The sequence below is a fragment of the Choloepus didactylus genome, chromosome 1, assembly GCF_015220235.1.
Source record: "Choloepus didactylus isolate mChoDid1 chromosome 1, mChoDid1.pri, whole genome shotgun sequence".
NCBI lineage: Eukaryota > Metazoa > Chordata > Mammalia > Pilosa > Megalonychidae > Choloepus > Choloepus didactylus.
In genome coordinates this window covers 2,424,045-2,445,928 of record NC_051307.1, presented here as the reverse complement: position 1 = coordinate 2,445,928, position 21,884 = coordinate 2,424,045, and the positions used below count along the sequence as shown (strand labels likewise).

Below are 21,884 nucleotides of genomic sequence, written 5' to 3'. Positions count from 1 at the left end.
GTGTCTCCTCCCTTGTGCTGATTTGGGGGTGGCAGTCTTGGTGTCCGTGTGTCTTGACAGCTCAGCTGCCAGCTCAGTTGGAGATGCAGAGCACGTGCCAGCGGCAGCAGAGTCCAGAAAGCTCATGTGAACACGGTCTGACTTCCCAGTGACAGTGCATTTGAAAGGAATGACCAACAGACTTCAGATGTCCTCCCATGGCCACCTGCCCTGACCTGTGTCCCCCCGGGGGCCACAGCGCTTGGTGGCTGTCCAGCACTGACTGTGGGCAGTGGGAGCGGTGTGGACAAGGGCTTGGCAGGTGTTCTCTGCCCACCAGACGGGTGGACAAGGAGCCCTGGCTGGAGGCCTGCTTGGCACACAGTGGGAGTCAGGTTTGGACGCCCCCAGCCCTGCACGTCCCCTCCACTCCCCACTGCGTCTCTCGACACGGTGCTACAACTGCTGCCGATCCCATAGCAACTGACCGCCTCGCTCACGCTTCAGGTGAAAACGAAACCCTCCCCCACCCCCGTCAGCCTCCTTGGGCCGTGGCACAGTTGCCAGCAGTGAGCCTGGGGCCGGCGTGGTGTTGGCATGGCCCACGTGGCACGAGTGCAGCAGCACCTGGGCAGAGGCCCAGGCCCAGTGCTGGAGGAAGTGGTGCCGGCCCGAGTGGAGGTTCTGTCCAAAGGAAGCTGTGGCCAAAAGCACGTGTTCAAGTTGGTTAGGACTTGGGCTCTGACTGTGACACTTGGGCAGAGGCGCAGAGTTTGTTCGCTCAGGGAACGCATTTCTAGAATGAAGGCTGGTGCTTCGTGGGGGTCTGCACGGTGGCCTCTTTTCTTAGCACGAGTCCTCTCTGTGGTACCTGCCAATGTGGAGCTGGGGCTGCAGCTGCTGGCCCAATGGCTGGACACGGGCTCTGGGATGGCTTGGGGGCCCCTGTGGCACCCCTCTCCGTCCCAGGGGCACCGGGTGGGGGAGGGGTCCGGAGTGCCCCGGGGGGAGGCCTGATGGAAGTGACCCTGTGTTGGGGGCCCATGGACTGAGCCCCGAGGGGGGCCGGCCAGCTGCATCACCTCTGGGGGGGCTCCCCTCCTGCCAGGGAGCTCGTATCTGCTTCTATCCCAGAGTCAGCCTCGAGCCTGGATGGCCCCAAATGTAGCTCTTTGGGGGCACATGGGGAGTGGGGGGGGCTCTTCTCCTCCCTGCTCCCTTTTCCCAGGACACTGCGGCCTGGGCCCCCGTGACCCCCAGATGCAGTGTCTGCTGCCTCCTGCTGGATGAGGGGTTGGGGGGTTCCTGAGGGACGCCAGGAGGCACCCCCTTGCCCTGTGCCCAGTCGGGTCTTTCTGAGTCTTCCCTGGAAGTGTGGAGTCGCTCTGGAAGAGGGCAGCCCCCCTCTGAGGAACACTGCAGGGACCCCCCCCAGGCCCCAAAGCTCCTTCTGTTCCCTGGAGCTCCCATGGGGCCCCTCCTCGCACCCCCACCCTCCTTGTCCCCCTTGACCACCAGCCCTGGGCCAGCGTGGTGGGACAGGCTGAAGGAGGAGCACCGCAGCCCCCGGGTGACGCCCCCGCTGGGCCTGCCCCCACCTCACTGCCCTCACCTGGGCATCTACGTGCCCCCTGCCCACCGCCTGGGGCCCGGGGCTCACCCAGCTCCCCATCAGGTCCTCCAGATCTGTTTACGTGCTGCAGGGTCAGCCCACCCTGGAGCCACAGCATGGACGGTGGGGGGACATGACCGGGGGGTTCTTGTGGGGCTCTACACCCAGGGCCCAGACACCTCCCCCAGCCGCGAAGCCAAGGGTGGCCTTAGTCCCTTCCCGTGGAGACTGGTGGGCCTCTGGCACAGCGCCCCGTGCCCCCTCCTGCACCCTGGCCTGGCCCCTGCCCCTGTCTGTCCTGTGCCTCTAGCCTGGGGACCCTCGGGGGTGGCGGGCGCCCAGCGTTCCTGGCAGGAGCACCACCCGGCCCGACCCCTGGCACAGCCCGGGTTGCTGCTCGAAGCCGCACCGGCCACGTTGTAGGGGTCCAGTGGCCCCCCCTGTGCCCCTCCTGCCTCTCCACCAGGCTCAAGGGTGGGAAGTCAGCCCCAAGTGGGCCCAGGGGAACAGCTCTGCCCTCACCGGGGCTCAGCCGGGCTTCCAAATGGGCCCTGCAGGCCGGGGCCGGGCGGGAAGCGTCCAGGGTCTCCGCAGGCCGTGCCCTCCTTAGCCTGACCCCCTGGGGGCCTGTCCTGCCCTGTAGGCCGGAGGGCATCAGCCAACCTGTCCCAGTCAGGGGAGGGGTGGGGGACGGCCTTCGTGGGACATGGCGGCTGCTGGGCTCACGGCGGCCGGGCAGGAGGGTCCCCCAAAGGACCTTCACGGAGCTGGGCAGGCGTGAGCCCCAGCAGCAAGGCCGAGTTGCACAGAGCTGCATTTCTGGCTGCAGCTGATCACCCGGGGCACATGTCCTCTCCTCTGGGGCTGGGGCCCAAGTCCAAAACGGTCTCCAGGGTGGCTCCTTCCTGAGGCTCCAGGGGCCCCTTCCTGCCTCTCCCCTCCCGGTGGCCCCAGGCGTTCCTGGGCTCGGGGCAACCACAGCCCCTTTCTGCTGCCCTGCCACCCCTCCCCTCTGCACCCCCTTGCCCCCATCTTCTAAGGACCTTGAGATGCCCTTCAGGGCCCCCCCGACAATCCAGGGTAAGAATCTCCAATCTCAGATCCTCAACTCGAGCTCAGGGCCCGGGGATGGGAGGTGGGCATGCCTGGGGAGTGGGCACACGGGCCCCGGAGGCCCCAGCGCAGGACCGGGGGCTGGGCATCCCCTCCGTCCCAGCAGAGCCCCCGCTTGGCGCCCTGCCCTGGCCCCGCCCCCCATGGGGCTCCCAACTGCCTTCCCCGACCATGTGCCCACCTGCTCCCCATGCCCACCCCCTCTCCCGGGCCCCGCCGGGGGTGTCCCCTCCCTCCCGCAGCAGCTCCGCCTGCTCCGGGCCTTCCGTGGCTTTGCAGCCGGGGCCCTGCCGGCTCCGAGGGGGGCCCAATGACATCACCTGGCCCAGCCCGGGGAAGGGGCCCCCACGGAAGCAGCCAGCCCCTCTCCAGCCCAGCAGGCTCCTCTCCCCGGGAACCTGGTGAGTTATTTCTCTTTTCTGTACTTTCATTTTTCTAGAAATTTCATGTAAACACACTCCTCTGCTGTATGCAGCAGCAGTTCTTCCGTGTGGGCTCACCCTCCACCGTGTGCAAGTGCAGACTTTATTCCTGTGACCCCAATCAGTGTTTAAATTGCAGCGTTTAATTGTAGAAAATTCCAAACATGTACAGAGAACACGGGAATAGTAGCATGGACCCCTTTCGAGTCACCTTTTTTGCAGTTTTTGCCTCTTCTGTACCCCAACCCTCAGTCTACCCCTCGCCTGCAGGTGCTTTAAAACAAGTCCAAGACCTCATAAATCTCCTCTGTATTATGTCAGCAGGAATCTTTAACATAAAGACCCTTTTAATAGGTATATATATGTATATATAATATTATAAATATACCCACAAACCCATTATCACACCTAAAAATTAAAATAATTCCTGAATTTCATCAAATACTCATTTTGTGCTCACGTTCCCCAGGCTGTCTCCAGTTTGGGTGATTGAGTCAGGATCTGAATAAAATTCAGGCGCTGTGACCGTCCGCTACGTCCCCACCTCGTCTAACTTAGAGGCTCCTTATGCACCTTTTCCTCTTGCAGAGTTTTTTTGAAGAAACCTGGTTGTTCCGTGAAGTTTCTCTCCATCTGGGGTTTGCAGACGGTGTCCCCGTGGCGTCGTTTAGCATGTCCCTCTGTCCCTGCATTTCCTGTAAAGGAGTGGCACAGTTTGATTTTTCTGGCAGGATGGCTCGGTGGTGGTGTGTCCGTCCAGCGGGGAGCATGCCATCTCCAGCCGTCTGTCTCTGGGGTCGGCAGCTCGGAGGCCTGCTAATCCGTGAGGGGTGGTCACGGAGGCTGCTCCAGCTCTTCATTCCCTCCTCGCGCGTTAGCTGGAGTTTTCCCATAAAGAGAAACGCACTCCCTTGGGGACTTGTCTGCCTGATGCATTTGGCTCTTTGTCGAGTGAGGTGGCTGCCTGGAGTGACAGGTTATTTTCAGAACTGTGCCCAAGTTTAAGCACACTTGGCACATTTCAGGCCTTTGCAGACTCATCCCCTCCTTAATGGTGCTCAAATGTCTGGTCATCGGCCAGCAGGTGCCCCCTCTGGCCGCCTTCAAAGCTCTGACAGCCCCACGGTCCCTGGTGGCCCCGGTCTTGGCTGTGACCTGACGCTCCACACGCAACTGAGCCCTCGCTCCTCAGCCCGGACCCGGTCCTGCCTCCTCTTAGCAGCACGCGGTGGCCCGAGTGGCCCGAGGGGTCCGAGGCCGCAGGGTGGACACGAGGGCTGCGAGCCCTGGCCTGGCCTGCCCCGGGCCTCTGGGTGGACGTGGTTGGGTCAGAGGCAGGGCACCCCGAGCTCAGGAGGCACTTCCCACTCACACCTCGGCACCCCGACACCTGCACCCCCCGCAGGCCCCGTCCCCAGGCCCCGGGACACACGTTTGCCCCAAGGCGACCTGCGCGTGAAACTGCTCCCCCCACCCCCACCTTGGTCCCCCCTCCCCCCACCTTGTCCCCCTCCCCTCCACGTCAGTCTCTGAGGACGGCGGAATGTAATGGACGCCCCATGACGTCGTGTCCTTCTTGGGCAGCCTGTGAATTGTGACCTTACACGGCAAGAGGGACCCTGCGTGTGCTTTGGTCAGGGGCCTCGAGATGGGGGATGGTCCTGGATCATTGGGTGGCCGGGGTCCTCACAGGGTCCTTAAAGGTCTTAAAGAGCTGCCACGGGCTGGCTGGGTGGCCGGCGGGAGGGGCCACGAGACTGGACCATGGCCGCCTCTGGAATTGGAAAAGGCTGGGGGTGCTGCCCCAGAGCCCCTGGGAGGCGGACACCTGGGTCCAGGCCCCGGAGACCCTGCTCAGCCTCTGGCCTCTGGGATGAGGTGACGCGTGGGGTCCAGCCTCACTGTGGCTCACACGGTGCAGCTGCAGGACACAGACTCAGGCTCCCCATTTAGAGTCCTGGGGTGTCAGAGCCTATGATGGTGATTCCTGCACCCCTGCCCTGTAGCCTCTGCTCTTCGGGGCTCCCTGTGTTTCGAGTGCCCTGGCCAAGTGCCCTGGAGGGGCTCATGGCACCACTTTCAGCCTCTCTGCCTGTCCTGCACCCTGAGAGTGTCCCCCCGCCGGAGGGAGCAGGTGGGGGCAGGGGGAGGGGCAGCAGGGGGGTGCTGCGTGCAAGCCCTGCACCCTGGGGCTTCCCACACTCACAGCCGCTCACACGCGTTCACTTCCTCCACTCGCTCACACCTCACGGGCCCTCACACCCAGTCCCACGTGCACATGCCGTTCTGGGAGGAACACACATGTGTGCACACACAGCTACATGACACTCTCACTCATGCTCACTATGCTGATGCACACGCACATGTGGCCCTCACGGACAAACTCACACCCACACTCACTCGTATACTTGGCGTTTTGCCCGGATGCCCCGAGCAGAGCCTGGGGGGTGGGCCCTGAGGGGGTGGGGGCTGTACTGCCCCAGGTCCTTGCCCCTCCCCTCCCCTGCAGGGTGGACCCTGCCCACCCACTCCCCCGGGGGTCCTCAGGGGGCCCCAAGGGCAGAAGGGCGAGATGGCCAAGGCCCGATGCTCGGGGTGCCGAGCTGGGAGTAGGAGTGATGAGGGAGGGGCGCAGGCTGGAGGGGGGGCGCAGAGCAGTGGGACCCCGGGGCAGGAGCAGGGCCATCTGGGTGGAGGCCGAGGCCCGGGGGTGGGTGCTGGCTGGCAGGAGGGCACAGGCCACGGCAGGGCCAAGGGGGTGCAACCCCAGGCTCCAGGAGGGCTGTACCCCACGAATCATCGGACGCGGCTCGGGGAACCGGCAGCCGCCCTCGGGCCTGGTGGGGGCTTGCGGCAGGGCCCCACCGGGAAGGGCACGACAGCCCTGTCCTCGCCGGCCGAGCGCCCTCCGAGGCTGCCTCATTTGGGTCTCTCTTTGGCCAGGCGTGGGGGTCACCTGCCCTTTTTCAGATGAGAAAACCGAGGTCCTGAGACCCAGAGCTGAGCTGGAACCCAGGTCTTCTGACACTTCTGGCCTTTTCCACTCGGTGAGACATGGACGCAGAATGTCAAAGCCCGAAGGCGAGCCCTGGCCCCGGCCCCAGGAGGAAGGCGGCCGACGCGTGGGGCAGAGCAGAGCCGTGTGCTGGCCGGGCTGGCCCGGAGCAGGGACACCCCCAGCCTGGGGCTCGGCCCGCACCTGTTTCCACGGCGATGGCGCTGGTTGGAAAGAGTACGGGTGCAGGCTGGCACAGGATGGGTGCCCGGGGTGGGGGGCGGCAGAGCAGCCACGTGCTGCTTCAGGGCCTGGCCAGGGGGCTAGGGGAGCTGACCCGCCCTCCTCCCCAGCCTTCCGTGGGGAGGCAGCACCCCAGAGTCAAACACCCCCCCCCGCCTTGGGCTCACCCGTCCCTGCGAGCCCAGCTGCTCGTGGTGGAGAGGAGGCATCTGAAGGGCAGGTCACAGAGGCAGGGGCAGGGCACAGCCAGAAACAAGACAAGGGTGCCCGCCGATGCCCCAGGAGCAAGGACTCTGTTCACTGGCCCCAGAGGTGATGTCAACAGCCAGCCCTGACAGAGGGGGAAACCGAGGCATGGGGCAGTTAGATGGCTTTCACACATACTGGTAAGTGCTGAGCTGGGACAGGGACAAGGCCATGTGGCACCAGCGGACAGCAGACAGGGGACACCAGGCGGCCGAGTACAAAGCCTTGGCAGCAGGGCAATCACGTCGGAGAAGTAAAGATGTGGAGAAGACCCCAAAGAAGGCAGTGGGCCCTCTGTTTTGACGACCTTGCAGCTGTGTGTTCACCCAAATGTGTAACCGTGGCTGGTGTAGCTCTTGGAACACAAAATCGGCAGACCAGGGACATCGCCACTTTAAATTCTCTCTTCACATCAAGTTACGCTGGGCACCAAGCACCAGGAGGCAGGGTGTTTGCTGAGAACCGTCTCGGCCGCTCACTCTGCCCGTCCCCTGCCCCCGGGCACAGTCGGACCTTTGGAAGCTCCTGGACTCACAGTGCGTCTCGGGCGGCGGCCGTCTCCACGCTGGGCTCCCCGGGAGGTCCGTCGCGTCCTCCACCGGGCTCGGCTCTCTGACAGGTCCCCTCGGGGGCTTCTGGTCCCACTTTGGCCACTTCGCAGGAGTGACCAGGTGGGACCCTCGCCGGAGGGGACGTTCCAACCTCTTGTCCTCGCCCCGGGGTCCGAGGGACCCAGGGCCAAAGGGCCGCCTTTGATTCCGAGCCTGTCCGTTTGAAGTCAGATCCTTAGGACGAGCCCAGCAAGGGTTCCCAAGCTGGTAACGGCACCTCCCCAGCGCCTGGGGGCCGAACCGGTTTAAAATCTAAGTCCGCCTCTGAGCACCTGGGTCTCTCTCGTTGCATTGTCTGTTCGTGTCCTTTGCTCTTTTCCCTCTGAGGACCCTCGTGTGTCCGTCCGTGTTAAGGCTCCTTCACACCTCAGACATCACTGGTGTCCCAAGACCTCCGTCAATTAAAAATCCTGTGACGTTACACGCTGAACAAATACATGACTGTACATATATATATATATTCCTGGTTAGTTACTTCCATTGTTTTCACATTTACTACTTTTTCTCCCAAATAGAAAAAAATTGTATTCTGGAGACTTTTCTCGCCAGCATTTGTAACTATCTTTTCCAAATAACCATGTCAATACCAGGCTGATTGGTTTGCTGTGGATTTAGAGGATTTTGTATATGAAAGGACAAGCTCTCCTCCATTTTTCCAAAATATGTTTGCCCATACATTATTCTAGACACTTTTATGAGTCACTTCATTAATTAGAAAGGACGTTGGGATTTTGGTTGGAATTGTATAAAAACTTTATAACAGGAAATGTTGACAATGTCATGATTCCGCTTGGGGATTTACTCCCGTCTTTGTGCCTGTGCTCTGATATTGTGGTTTTCTCAGAGTCTGACTCTAAGAAGTTTGGGTGGTTTAACCACGTCGGTGTTTTTCAGGCACAGGGAAGGCTGAGGTTTGCACACGGCCGCCCGGTGGGGTGGACGGTGGGCATCGGGCTCCGGTGCAGCTCCCCGTCTCCCTCCCCTCGGGCAGCCCCTCCGCCGGGTGGACATGAGCAGGTCCAGCAGCCCCGAGTGGAGGCCGGACATGGCAGCCCCTGAGATGCCCAGTCCAAAACCCTGGAAACCGCGAGTCACTGGGTCGTGGGGCAGAGGAGAAGTAGGGTGGCTTGTCAGCCAGCCAGCCATTTAAATGGGGAGGTTACTCCGATTATCTGGGTGGGTCCAGCGTAATAACCGGGGTCCTTACAAGTGGGGGAGGGAGGCAGAGGAGACCCAGGGAGAAGCGGTGGGAGAAGGACCCCCTGGCCCCTGCCAGCTTCAAAGCTGGAGGAGGGGTCCGCGCCGAGGACCGCGGGGGCCTACACTCGCTGGACGAGGGCCAGCAGCCCTCATCTCCCCCGGAGCTTCCAGAAGGAATGTGGCCTCCCCTGGAGCTTCCAGAAGGAACGTGGCCTCCCCTGGAGCTTCCAGAAGGAACGTGGCCTCACTATTGCTTTGACTTTGCCCCAGGAAGACCCATGTGGGACTTTGGACCTGGGGAACCCTAAGATTAAAAACAAGCGTGTGCGGTGAGCCCCTTGGTTTAGGGTAATTTGTGGCAGCTGCTGCGGGAACTGCAGGCCCTGGGTCTCCCTGGCTCTGCTGCGGGAACGTATGGGGGGCGTGTGCCCCACACTCCACTGCCTGCTCTCTGGAAGCCAGGCAGGTCCCCTCCGTGTCCGCCCTTAACCCGACGCCCGAGGTTCTCCTGCCGTCCCCACCGTTACGCACGGATCCACTTGTGCTTTTCCACCCAGCAAACCGGCCGTCGCAGCCATCGCTGCCTCGCTGCTTCTTGCCCACACTCGCACTCACCCCACTCTTTGCTCTCGTTGCCGCACTGCCCGGCACCCTTAGGGGACCCTGGCAACCCCTGGCATTGGGGTCCACCCCTGATCCCCAGGTGAGGCCCCAGGCTTCATGGCACCCAGTCGTTGGCTTGCGAGCTTTGTGGCCGTGAGAATAGAGGCGTGGAAGGCGTCCCCCCTGGAGAGCTGCCGGGTGGTTTCTTATAAAGCTGAGCAGTCGCTTCCTTGTGACCTGAGCTCCACTGCTTATCCGAGAGAAGTGGAAACAAGCCCCACGCAGAGATGTCTTCAGGGCTGTTACAGCAGCCCCTTTCCTGATGGCCCCAAGCAGGAGACGGCTCCACGAGGGGCTGAGCAAGCAGTGGCTGCTCCTCAGCCGTAAGAACCAACAAACTACACTCACACCCCACCGCACAGAGACTCGCACGACCCTGCGCGGAGGGAACGGCGTGCACGCAAGCGCCACTACCATGTGTTCCACGTGTGAGAAGTCCAAATAGAGCACAACGAATCTGTGCAGAAATCAGAGTGTGCAGTGGGTGGGGGACCCGGGGACCCAGGGACCTTCCTGGGGTTGGAAACGCTCCATATCTTGTCTGGGGTAAGTTACACGGATGCTTACAATTGGCAGAACTCACCAAACGGAACACCGATGAGCTGTGCATTTTAATGTACATAAGTTAAATCAAAATAAAAGTGTTCAGAGCCCTTAACAAAATTAAAAATAAAACTTAGGTCATAAAGTCAATGAGGCACTGCTGAAACACCGTTGGCTGCTGAAACACTGGTTGGCTGGCGTGCAGCGGATGCCCCGGGCGAGGCTGGGAGCCCTTGGATAGCGTCTTGCCGTCCATGCCCCACCCCCCGCCCCGGCACTGCGCGCTGTCGCTGGATTTGCTTTCCCAGCACGCGGTTGCCTTGGTGTGTTCACGTTCACCAGGAGGGCTGGCTGAGTTCTCTCTCACTGGTGACCTTGCGTGACCCCAGCTCGGATGGGCAGGACGTGACTGAGCAGGTGGGTAACGAGGCAGGTGCCGTGTGGGGCCCCCTCACCGTCTTCTGGGGACAGTGCTCACCGGTCGTGGTCACACACCTGACCGTCCACAGCCAGCGCAGGGGGCTGCTTTGTCCTCTGCAGGACCCCGGGAACTGCGGTTGAGAGAGGTGAGCCAAACTGGGGTTTGACCCCGGGGCTACCTGGTGGGAACCACACACCTCACCATCCTCTGAGCCTGCTCCTGCCCCCCTGCCACGTGGCAGGGCACACAGCCGCCTCGCCTGGCCTCTCCCTTCTCCTCCAGCTCCATCGATGCCCAGCTTCTTGCATCCATGGCTTCCTCTCCTCTCTCTGGATTTCATTCTCTTATAATGTTCTCCAGGAGTAGGACTAAGCCCGTCCTGCTGAGCTGGACCACACCTTACCTGCAGACCCCTCCTCAAAAGGCCCTGCTTACAGTGGGCTCACACCCACAGGGATGGATTAATTTAAGAACATGCTTTTTCCTGGGGTACACCCAGCCCCAAACCCCCACAGGTGCCCCCAGGCAAAGGCCAGCAATCCCCAGACCAGGAGCGAGTGAGCACTGAGAAGATGAAATGATTTGTCAGCAGTTGTCCCGTTAGCACCGGGTGTGGTTTCAGAGCAGCCTGAGCCCAGCTTTGTGGGGCAGCCCCACATCGCGGCCGCCCTCGGGCCTGCTCGGGTCTCCAGGAGAGGCTCGGAAATGCAGCGTGGGTGCAGAAACCACGGCGGGCGAGAATTTCTCCAGGGAAATACGACCTCGAAGCAGCAGCCCCGAATAAAAAATTATAATTTGTGTGAAGACGTTCTTAAAGTGTTTATAATGCTAATGGCCATGCAGAAGACTGCCCATGGCTTAGCAGGAGGAACACCGAGCAAACCCGGATGGCATCACGAGGACGCTGACGCAGGTGTTAGAAAAACAAGTGTGCGGCCACGTCAGTGCATACCGGGCAGCGCGCTGCCTTGTAAACAGCCGTCAGCAGGGACAGAACCCAGAGACGCACGCTCGGGAAGATGTAAACGTTTTAATATTCTTTACATTTTTTCCCTTCTTGTTTACATCCGTTTAAAAAAACATAAAACTTGATTTATAGGGCATTTTTCCGACCCGGCAGAGCAGGAGAGTGGCTGGGGGTGGGGCGTCATCTCCTCACCGAGGACCCCCCAGTGTCACCACCGGTGGAGAGGGGCACAGTTCGTCTCCACGAGGAAAGAGGCTGTTAGGTGTGGGGTCGTGGTAGGGGGTGTGGGACTTCCCCTGTGGGGAAACTGAGGCCCGGAGATTGGAGGGGGTGTCCCCGTCTGCCCCCAGGGGGACCTGCCATGACCAGGTGAGCACGTTAGCCCCCTGCCCAGGGCTGCCTGCACCCAGGCCCACCCAGGCCTGTGACCCTCCCTGCTGTCCCCCTCCTGTCCCCCCTTTACTGCCTGCACAGGGCCGGCCCCACGCCCTGTTAAAGTCAGATCCCCAACAGACTCCCGGCAGTGAGGCTCGCCCCTTCTCCCCTCCAGGCAGGGGTGTGGTTTAGGAGTTGCAGCCTGAGGACGCCAGCTACGCTGGATTTCAGGTAAACAGTGAAGGCTTTTCCAGTACAAGTGTGTCCCATGCAGTGTTTGGGACAAACTTACACTGAAGAAGCATTCACCATTTATCTGAAATTCAGATTTAACGGGTGTCCTGTAGTTTATCTGGCACCCCAGGCCCACCCTCCTGGGGCCGGGACAAACCGGGGCCCCTGGAGAGATGGCGTGTGGTCAGGGGACAGGATGGGGATGATGATGGCAGAGGCACGAGGGCGGGGCATGGGGGCCCTGACCGGGGGTGAGGGCACCCCTTTCCCTGCTCTCCTGAGTGCATGGACAGTGGTGGGGTGGGGGGCCTCGGAGCCCATGGAACTTCTCTCTCACGCATCCCAGCCTGACCCCAGACGCCCCTGCTGGGCTCTGTTCTCCCGGGCAGAGTCCCATCCCTGCCTAAGGCCAGCCACCCTCAGCCTCCCCAAGGCCCCCTGGCTGGCCTGAAGGTGGCTCCAGAAAAGCAGCAGGTTTTAGAAACCCAGAGTTACACTGAGAAGCCCTAGGCGGGTCTGGGGCCAGGAGCAGCGGCCGGGCCGGGCGTGGCTCCCTGATGGGGGGACAGAGCTGGGGGCAGCCACTGCAGCTGCTGCGGCCCCTGCTGCGTGGTGCGGTCTCAGGCGGCCACGTCCCTGCTGGGCCGTGGAGAGGAAGCCACCACGCGGCTGTCGGGCATTCACCAGATGTGACTCGGCCCTTACTGTGCACAAAGTCGAGGCCTCAGGGACCTGGCGGGGTCCTTGGGTACAGGTCTTCCCAGGAGCTGTCTCTCGGGCCCTATCACCCCCAAGCAGGACTGGGGAGCAGTGACGGGGGTGCAGGGCCCAGGGAGACAGGCCCCTCCCCTCGGGGCCCAGGCTGGCTGTCGGAGTGGGGTTCCCTGGGCGACATACTGGTGTGCTGGTGGATGACGTGCTGTTTGGGGCATCCTGCCCCACGACACTCCTCAGCTCCCCTGTCCCGTGCAGGCCCTTCCTGAGATGGGGAAGTCCCCCCTGTGCAGGTCTCAGGGTTCACTCAAGCCCAGGGCAGGTGTCCCACTCAGCCCCTTCTGCTTCCTCATGCCAGTTCTGGGGGTGCGTGCCCAAGAGGGACCCCCTCCCTCAGGATCCCACAGGCCAGCGGGAGGCAGACGTGGCACAGCCGACAGCAGCTCAACACGGTGTGAAATGACGCCAACCAGAGGCCCAAGCCACGGTGGTGGGAGCCCTGGCAGGTGCTTCTGTCCCACGGGGAAATCACGGTTGGCTTCCCTGGGGAGGTGTTATTTGGTTAAGCCCCAAAGGATGGGTGGGATTGCCTGGACCCAGGGGAGGTCCCCAGGGAAGGCTACGAGGAACAGAGCCTCAGGGTCAGGTCTGGAGGCGCCCACAGACCCAGCCTCGTGCTGCAGGTGGGAGACAGGCGGGGAGCAGGCAGGTGCCCAACTGGAGGAGAAACTGCAGGGAGAGGCGGGTCCTGCCTCCAGCCCTGGCCTCTGTGCTGTGCCAGGCGGGCCAGAACCAGACCACCGTGTTCTGGACTGGCTCCAGAAGTGCCTGCATTCCATCAGAGCTGGCTGCGCTGCTGCGTCTGCTCAGAGCCCCAGGGTGGAGGCCGGGGTGATAGTGATGCATCTTTGTCTGTCTCCACCCGAGACTTCCCAGCTCAGACAGGCCCAACAGGCCAGCCAGTCCAGGATGTCCAGGAGCCAGAGCCCAGCCCACCTGCCCCCATGGCACACACATGAGGTGAGAGAGGAAGAGGCGTTGGCAAGGCTATGAAAGACACAAGGACAGCCTGAGCCCTGAGCCCTGAGCCCTGTGCCCTGAGCCTCTGAGCCCTGAACCCTGAGCCATGATCCCTCAGCTCTGAGCCCCTGAGCCCTGATCCCCTGAGCCCTGAGACCCTGAGGTCCTGAGCCCTGTGCCCTGAGCCCCTGAGGTCCTGAGCCCTGTGCCCTGACCTATGTGTCCTTAACCTTGACCCTATAGCCCTGAGTCTCTGAGGTCCTGAGCTCTGAGCCCTGAGGACTGAGCCCCTGAGGTCCTGAGCTCTGAGTCCTAAACCCTAAGTCCTGAGCCCTGATCCATGATCCGTCAGGCCTGAGCCCCTGAGCCCTGAGCCCCTGAGGTCCTGAGCCCTGTGCCCTGAGGCCTGAGCCCCGAGCCCTGAGGCCTGAGCCCTGATCCCTAAGCCCTGATCCCTGAGCCCTGATCTCTGAGCTCTGAGCCCTGAGCCTGTCCCCTTGCAGAGGTGAGGGGGGAGTCAAGAGCCCCAGTGACATTTTGGCCAAGGGTTTTGTCCAGTAGGAAACAGGAAGACGCAGTCGTGTTTTCTGTAAACAGTTATAAATATATTTCAGCATAGATAAAATACAATAAATAGTTGGTACTCGACATGTGAAACGGAGCAGTAAGGCACGTTTCGGTTCCTGGGTGTGTCTGGCTGGGTTCCCCGTGGCAGGGGGACACCTGGTTGTGCCGCTGGCAGCTTCAGGGAGGAGCACCTGGATCCCCGGCCATCACCCCCTCCTGCCCTGGGGGGTCTGGAGCCCCTGGGCCTGGCTCCTGGTGAGGCCTGCGAGCTTGGCTGGGCTGGAGGCCCTTGGCCTAGCAGCGGCTGGGCCCTGGGGCGTCGGGAGGTTTGGGGTTGAGGGAAGGTGCCCTGATGAGAGCCCTAGAGGAAGACCGAGCCGAGGACCCCACCCAGAACCTCGAGACCAGGCAGATGCACCCTCTCGGGGGCTCCCCTGAGCCCCACACCAAGCAACGCTTGGCTGCAGCTCCCTATTTGCAGATGGGGTGGGGGGGCTCAGGCCAGGGAGGGCAAGGAAGGGCCACAGCGCCACTTGGCCGGGGTCACCGGACCTTCCGCCGTCGCCTCGGGCTCTGGGTCGCCCCCCTCGCCCTGCATGGGGCTTTTGGGGAGGGGACAGAGCTGAGGAGATGAGACACACAGGCCCGGAGGGCTGCGGGGCAGGGCATGGGGAGGGCGGGGCCTGCCGGGAGGTGGGGACTGTGGGGCGGGACTGGCAGGGAGGGCGGGGCCACCTCGGAGGGTGGGGCCTGCCAGGAGGTGGGGCCAGCAGGAGGGCGGGGCCTGTGTGTAGACATGGCCTGTAGGGAAGGCAGAGCTGGCGTGGGGAAGGCGGGGCCGCTGGAGCTGCCCCTCCGGTCTGCATTGGGGTTCTCAGACCTTGTTGTCAGCCCTGCACTCTCGGAGGGGGCTCCAGTATTGTAAGTTCCTCCCCAGCCTCCCCAGTCTCCTGCCCAGCAGGACCCCTTGTGGGTGTGGATGGGGAGACCCACCAGCCTCCCTGAGAAACGAGGCCAGCCTGACTGTCGGTGCCTCCTGGGTGGGACAGAGTGACAGCTGGACGGGGCAGGTCTCCCCGCGGGCCCAGAGGGCAGGGAGCCAGGGCACTCTGCCCCCCGTGGCACCCGCACCCCCGGGACACCCTCACGTCAGCACGAAGCTCTCTCTGGTGTAATTGTCACTGTCACTCACCTGCTCCCGTTACCCGGGATTTGTGGGTTGTGTAACAGGTCCCCCCACCTTCTGCCATCCTGCAGGGGGGCTGGGCAGGGGACCCCTTTCACCGTTAGAAAGTGGAGACGGAGAAGGGAAGAGACTTGCCTCGACCCAGGGCCAGGCTGCCCTCCAGCACGGTCCTGCCGCCCTGGGACAGTGACCGCCGGCTGGGGGAGGGGTCTGATCCAACTGCTCCGTGGTGCAGGGGAAACTGAGGCCCAGGGAGGGGGCTGGCAGGACGGTGGGTGTAGGACAGATGCAGGCTCATGTCTTCTCGAGCTCCAGGGCGCTGCTGGGGAAGGCGAGGCTGCAAAGTGACCATTTTTTCCTGCCAGGCAGTGGACCTGGGGGGCTTCCCCATGTGGGTGATTGACAGGATCTGGCCGACCAGGGAGGCCCAGCGGGGTGGGCCACTTTGCTGACCGGGTGGGTGGGCTGTGTGGCTGAGGGCGTGGAGGAGAGCTCTAAAGGAGCCCGATGATCCCCTTTGACCATGAAGGGGCGAGACGCCCAGGTAGGCTGTCCACAGTCATCCAGATGTTGCCCCAGGTGGGCTTGTGGGACCCCAGACCCACAGGGTGGCAGCGGCTGGAGAACACAGCCCTGTCAGACCCGCCTGGCTCACGTTCTCACTCCTGGCAGCAGCTCAGGCCCGTGGGGTCTGTGGCCAAAGGCGTGGAGGAATGAATAAGGTTTCCTTCCTTCCCATCTTGAAAAAGAACCGAGGGCTCCCCTTGTCTGAGGCCCCAGGGAGCTTGGGGCTCAAGGCCGGGGCTCGACACCTCCACAGGCACCAGGAGCTCAGCAGAAACTTGGCGAGTGCTTCTCTGCACACACAAACCGCAGTCGGGGAGACCCCAACTGGATCTGTGACCAGGGAGGACATGGACCAGTCCTGGGGCTCACGCAGAGCCCAAGGTGCCAGGACACGGCTCCCAGAATTCACCGCCGCCCCTCGCCCCTCGCTCTGTCCCTGGGGTCGGTGGGAATGTGAGTTGGGGCGTCAGAGGCCACAGGGGCACTGCAGGCCTGCCCGTGCTGCTCGCAGCGAGTCTTGATGCTTTCTGAGTCTCCACGCACGATCCTGAAGCGGGGTGGACCCCAGAGCTGGGCCGTCCACCTGGGCGCAAGACGCTGTGGGAGCCGGACCCCAGGCCTGGCCGGGGAAGGGGCGGGAGAGGCCGGCTGCAGGCTGGTGCTGCAGGTAAGTGTCACCGAGGGCCCGACCATTTTCCGAGGTAAAATTTTACAAGAATTTTTCCTTTAAAGTGAAATAACTGTAGGAGGTGAAACTGGCCAGAATTTGCCGCCGCAGCTGGGTCCTTCAGCCGCAACCACCGCTGAGCCAAGCCGACAGACGGGCTTGGTCTGTGGCCTGGAGCGTGGAGCGGATGGCCAGCTGGACAAGGGCTGTGTCGGTCACTTCTGTCCGTAGCAGCGATGGTGGAGACGGTGGCTCCAAAGGCCGCACCAGCCCGTGCAGGGACCTGTCTGGAACCGACTGGCTGAGCTGGAGCTCCTCCCTGGGCCCGTCCACTCCAGGCCAGCCGGCGAGCCCCCCTGGCCTATGCCCGAGTTCCCAAGCCCTTGGGGGGCTCTGGGAGGGAGTCATGGGGGTGCGGCTGGGGGCTCCTTCCGGTCCTCCCACCCCGCGATCCAGTCCCGGCAGCCGGGCTCAGCCCGTCCTCAGCCTCAGCACCCTGGACAGGGGCTCCTTGGCGCTGGAGTACAGGAGGTAGGAGCCCGCGGCGGTGTGGAAGGCCTCCCAGTCCCGGCAGCCGACGGTCGGGAGGCTGTGCACGGGCACGAAGCCTTCGTAGCCCTGCCACCTGGGGGAGAGACGCAGTCAGCACCGGGGAAGGAGAGGGCGCGCCCCGGAAGGGACTGCCCGGCCCAGGGTTCCTGCTCCCTCCGGCCTCACGATTCTGGTGGGCCCTAACACCCCCAGGATCCTGCCACAGCCCAGAGCATGGTCCATGCGTTCCGGAAACGAGCAGGACAAGGGGTGCAGACCTGGTGCTCCTGGCAGCTTTCACTGCAGACCGAGGGGCCGCCCTCCCCGTCAGTGGTGGGTGCAGGGACCGTCGGGTGCCCTGTCCCTTCCCTCTGCCCACTCATGCACATAAACCGCACCACACAGGGACAGGCCCTCCTTGTTCACATAAAGGACTCGCCCCCTTCTCCAGTCACCCCAGCAGGACTCTGCCCCCCACCCAGGACGGTCCCAAGTGGACAGTCAGCCTGCGCCTCGGCGCTGCCCGTCACAGGCGCATGTGACATCACCAGCTTCCTTTCCCAGGGTGGAGTCCCCAAAGCTTTCCAGAAAGTCTGGGGTGACTCCATGCTAAACAGAGAGGACTGGCCACACCGGGCCCCCTGGAAACAAACCCGGCCTGCCCTGGAGCCCTGCCCTGAGGGCCTGCAGAAACTTTCCCAAATGAGTGGGCACTTAGAGTGAGCAAAGTCTTATGGTTAATTGACACGGTTCTTGTTTTCTTCCGAAAATTCCTGTTCTTATCCTTTCCTCACTTTTTTTCAAATTAAAAAATATCTTTTATTAATTTGTGAGGATTATTTTCCTGCCATATGTTTGGTAAAAGGTTTGCCTTTTGATTTTGAATAGGATATCATTTTCCAAATAAGTCATTTAAATTTAGGTCATCCAATCTAGTAACTTTCTTTCCACCCCTGTGTGAGAAGGCCTCCCACATCTCCTTGGTATGACAGAAGTTAGACAAAGTCATCTTACATTTTCTTCTAGTATTTTTATCATTTACTTTTTAAATTTAGATTTTTTTAACCCATTGTATTAGGTAAGGTTCTCTAGGGAAACAGACTCAACAAGAGATATTTGTAAATGTAAGATTTTATAAAAATGTCTCCTGCAACTGTGGGTATGCACAAGTCCAAATTCCATAGGGCAGGCAGCAAACTGGCAACTCCGATGAAGGTGTTCGATGAACTCCTCAGGAAATGCTTCGTTGGCAATCCAAAGAAGTGAAGGTCCTCTATCTGTCTTCCTTAAAAGTCTTCAACTGATTGGATTAAATCCAGCTGATGGAATTCTCTCATTGCAAAAGGCACCCTTCCTTGATGTAATCAATCACAGGTGCAGTCAATTGATGATTTAATAAACCAGCCTTCTGGTTTGTTAACCAGCCACAAATGTCCTTGTAGTAACGGTGAGGCCAGCGCTTGCTTGACCAGACATCTGGACACCATCACCTGGCCTAGTTGATACACGAACCTAACCATCACAGTCCACCCTTGTCAACTTGGCAGTAACACAAGTTACCTCTAAGTAGAGCATAATAACAGACATATATTTCACCTAACAATACTCGGCTGTCCTGTGCACAACCGGAAATGCACTAAATCTCTCCAGAGTAGGGTGCAAGTCCTTGGGTGACACTGACTCTTAAATTTGATTTCTTTTAACTTAAATACTTTTAAATGAACAATACAACTTACGTCATTTGATAAGGGGAAAAGATAGAGAAGAAAACAAATATTTCTTCTACAGACAAATACAAACATACTCATAACGAAATAAGGAGGAAATAGTCATACCATCTTAGTCCTTGTTTCTGTAACTGCTCATGTCTTAGTTCATATTCATCACTACCTTCTTCCACTACCCATTCTGTGTTCCCTTTACCCTCAGCAAGCACTTCAGCTGGCCGTGGTTCTTTGCCTGGTGGGGTGACCCAAACCTTCATTCCTGAAGTTTCTTGGCCATTGGTAGTCCTGCCTGGATTGGGTTGTTGCAGTTTTCCATTGACTTTAATCACGGGGCATGGTAGTACTAAGAGACGCCCCAGGGGATCTCCTGTATTCCAGGAAAATGCTTCTTTACCTCCATTGTGTAGTTGCTGTGCTATTTCCCCTTGATAGTCAGGATCAATCACCCCAGTACAGTAATCCCCTTCCTTGCCTGTTGATTCAGAAGCATGAGGAGCCCAAAGTGGCCAGGTGGCAGCCTTAACTTCCAGTTCAATGGGATTATTGTTGTGTTTCCTGGTGGAAGCACTCCTCCTTTTGGAACCAAGACTTGTAGATCAGCAGAGCTTAAGCTTGCAGGGACAGGAAGCAAAAATTTCCCTAGTGGATCACTAGGAGTGATAGTGAGTGGTGCCACTCCGGTTTCCACCCCTTGATTCCTGGACCCATGAATCTTGGCTATGGGAGAAACAGCACCATAGAGTGGACACTGATTCAGAGCATGCACAGCCTCCTGGAGAACACTGCCCCAGCCCTGCAAGGTATTGCCACCTAGTTGGCGCCGTAATTGAGTCTTCAATAGGCCATTAACTTCTATCAACCCAGCTGCCTCTGGATGATGGGGAACATGGTAAGACCAGAGAATTCCATGAGCATGTACCCATCCCCTCGCTTCATTTGCTGTGAAGTGGGTTCCTTGGTCAGAAGTAATGCTGTGTGGATAAGGCATTCTATAAGTCCACAGATGGCAGATTTGGCAGAAGCATTGTGTGTAAATCCAGGTCTGGAGTATATGTCTATTCCAGTGAGAACAAATCACTGCCCCTTCCATGACAGAAGTGATCTAATGCAATCCACTTGTCACCAGGTAGCAGGCTGATCACCTCGGGGAATGGTGCCATATCGGGGACTGAGTGTGGGTCTCTGCTGCTGGCAGATTGGGCACTCAGCAGTGGCTGTGGCCAGGTCGGCTTTGGTGAGTGGAAGTCCATGTTGCTGAGCTCATGCATAACCTCCATCCCTACCACCATGACCACTTTGTTCATGAGCCCATTGGGCAATGACAGGAGTGGCTGTGGAAAGAGGCTGATGGTATCCACCAAATGGGTCATCTTATCCACTTGATTATGAAAATCTTCCTCTGCTGAAGTCACTCTCTGGTGAGCACTCACATGGGACACAAATATCTTCATGTTTTTTGCCCACTCAGAAAGGTCTATCCACATACCTCTTTCCTGGACTTCTTTGTCATCAATTTCCCAATCATGTTTCTTCCAAGTCCCTGTCCATCCAGCCAAACCATTAGCAGCAGCCCATGAATCAGTATACAAACGCATCTCTGGCCAGTTCTCCTTCCAAGCAAAGTGAACAATCAGGTGCACTCCTCGAAGTTCTGCCCACTGGGAGGATTTTGCCTCACCACTGTCCTTCAGGGACATCCCAGAAAGGGGCTTCAGTGCTGCAGCTGTCCACTTTCAGGTGGTGCCTGCATATCATGCAGAACCATCTGTAAACAAGGGCCGAATTTTCTCTTTCTCAGTCAACTGATTGTAAGGAACTTCCCACGAGGCCATAGCTGTGGGCTGGGAAAGAGAAGGTAAGGTGGAAGGAGTGGGGACCATGGGTATTTGGGTCACTTCCTCGTGTAACTTATTTGTGCCTTCAGGACCTGCTCGGCCTCTATCTGGTATATACCATTTCCATTTTATCATAGTGTGCTGCTGTGCATGCCCAGCTTTATGGCTTGGTGGGTTGGACAACACCCAGCTCATGATAGGTAACTCAGGTCTCATGGTAACTTGGTGGCCCATGGCTGAGCGTTCTGTCTCTACTAAGGCCCAATAGCAGCCCCAAAGCTGTTTCTCAAATGGAGAGTAGTTATCTGCAGAGGAGGGTAAAGCTTTACTCCAAAATCCTAAGGGCCTGCGTTGTGATTCTCCTATAGGAGCCTGCCAAAGGCTCCAAACAACATCTCTATTTGCCACTGACACTTCCAGCACCATTGGATCAGTTGCATCATATGGCCCAAGCGGCAGAGCAGCTTGCACAGCAGCCTGGACCTGTTGCAGAGCCTCATCTTGTTCTGGTCCCTACTGAAAACTAGAAGCTTTTCTGGTGACTTGGTAAATGGACTGGAGCAGCAAACCCAAATGAGGAATACATTGTCTCCCAAATCCAAAAAGACCAACTAGGTATTGTGCCTCTTTTTTGGTCGTAGGAGGCTCCAGATGCAACAGCTTACCCTTCATCTTAGAAGGGATATCTTGACATGCTCCACACCACTGGATACCTGGAAACTTTACTGAGGTTGAAGGCCCCTGTATTTTTGTTGGATTTATCTCCCATCCTCGGACATGCAAATACCTCACCAACAAATCTAGAGTAGTTGCTACTTCTTGTTCACCAGGTCCAATTGACATGATATCATCAATATAATGGATCAAGTGATGCCTTGTGGGAGGGAGAAATGATCAAGATCCCTGTGGACAATGTTAATGCATAGGGCTGGAGAGTTGATATACCCCTGAGGTAGGACAATGAAAGTAAACTGCTGGCCTTGCCAGCTGAATGCAAACTGTTTCTGGTGGTCCTTACTAATAGCTATTGAGAAAAAAGCTTTTGCTGCATACCAGGCACCAGGGGATGTGTTGATTTTCTCAAGCAGTGATACCACATCTGGAATAGCAGCTGCAATTGGAGTCACCACATGGTTAAACTTATGATAATCCACTATCATCCTCCAAGACCCATCTGTTTTCTGCACAGGACAAATAGGAGAGTTGAATGGCAATGTGGTAGGAATCATCACCCATGCATCCTTCAAGTCCTTAAGAATGGCATTAATCTCTGCAACCCCTCCAGGAATCTGGTATTGCTTCTGGTTCACTATTTTGCTAGGCAGGGGCAGTTCTTGTGGCTTCCACTTGGCCTTTCCCACCATAATAGCCCTCACTCCATGAGTCAGGGAACCAATGTGAGGATTCTGCCAGTTGCTGAATATGTCTATTCCAATTATGCATTTC

General features: G+C 59.2%; 1 protein-coding gene across 1 annotated transcript in view; it reads right to left on the bottom strand.

Annotated features, from left to right (window-relative positions):
- Positions 1-16,816: 16,816 nt before the first annotated feature.
- TSPEAR (thrombospondin type laminin G domain and EAR repeats) overlaps positions 16,817-21,884 on the bottom strand; it is a 319,882-nt gene continuing 314,814 nt past the window's right edge. Inside the window, exon 12 of the mRNA XM_037830557.1 lies at positions 16,817-16,970. Coding sequence (XP_037686485.1) covers positions 16,817-16,970 — 154 coding nt within the window. The remainder of the gene's footprint in view (positions 16,971-21,884) is intronic.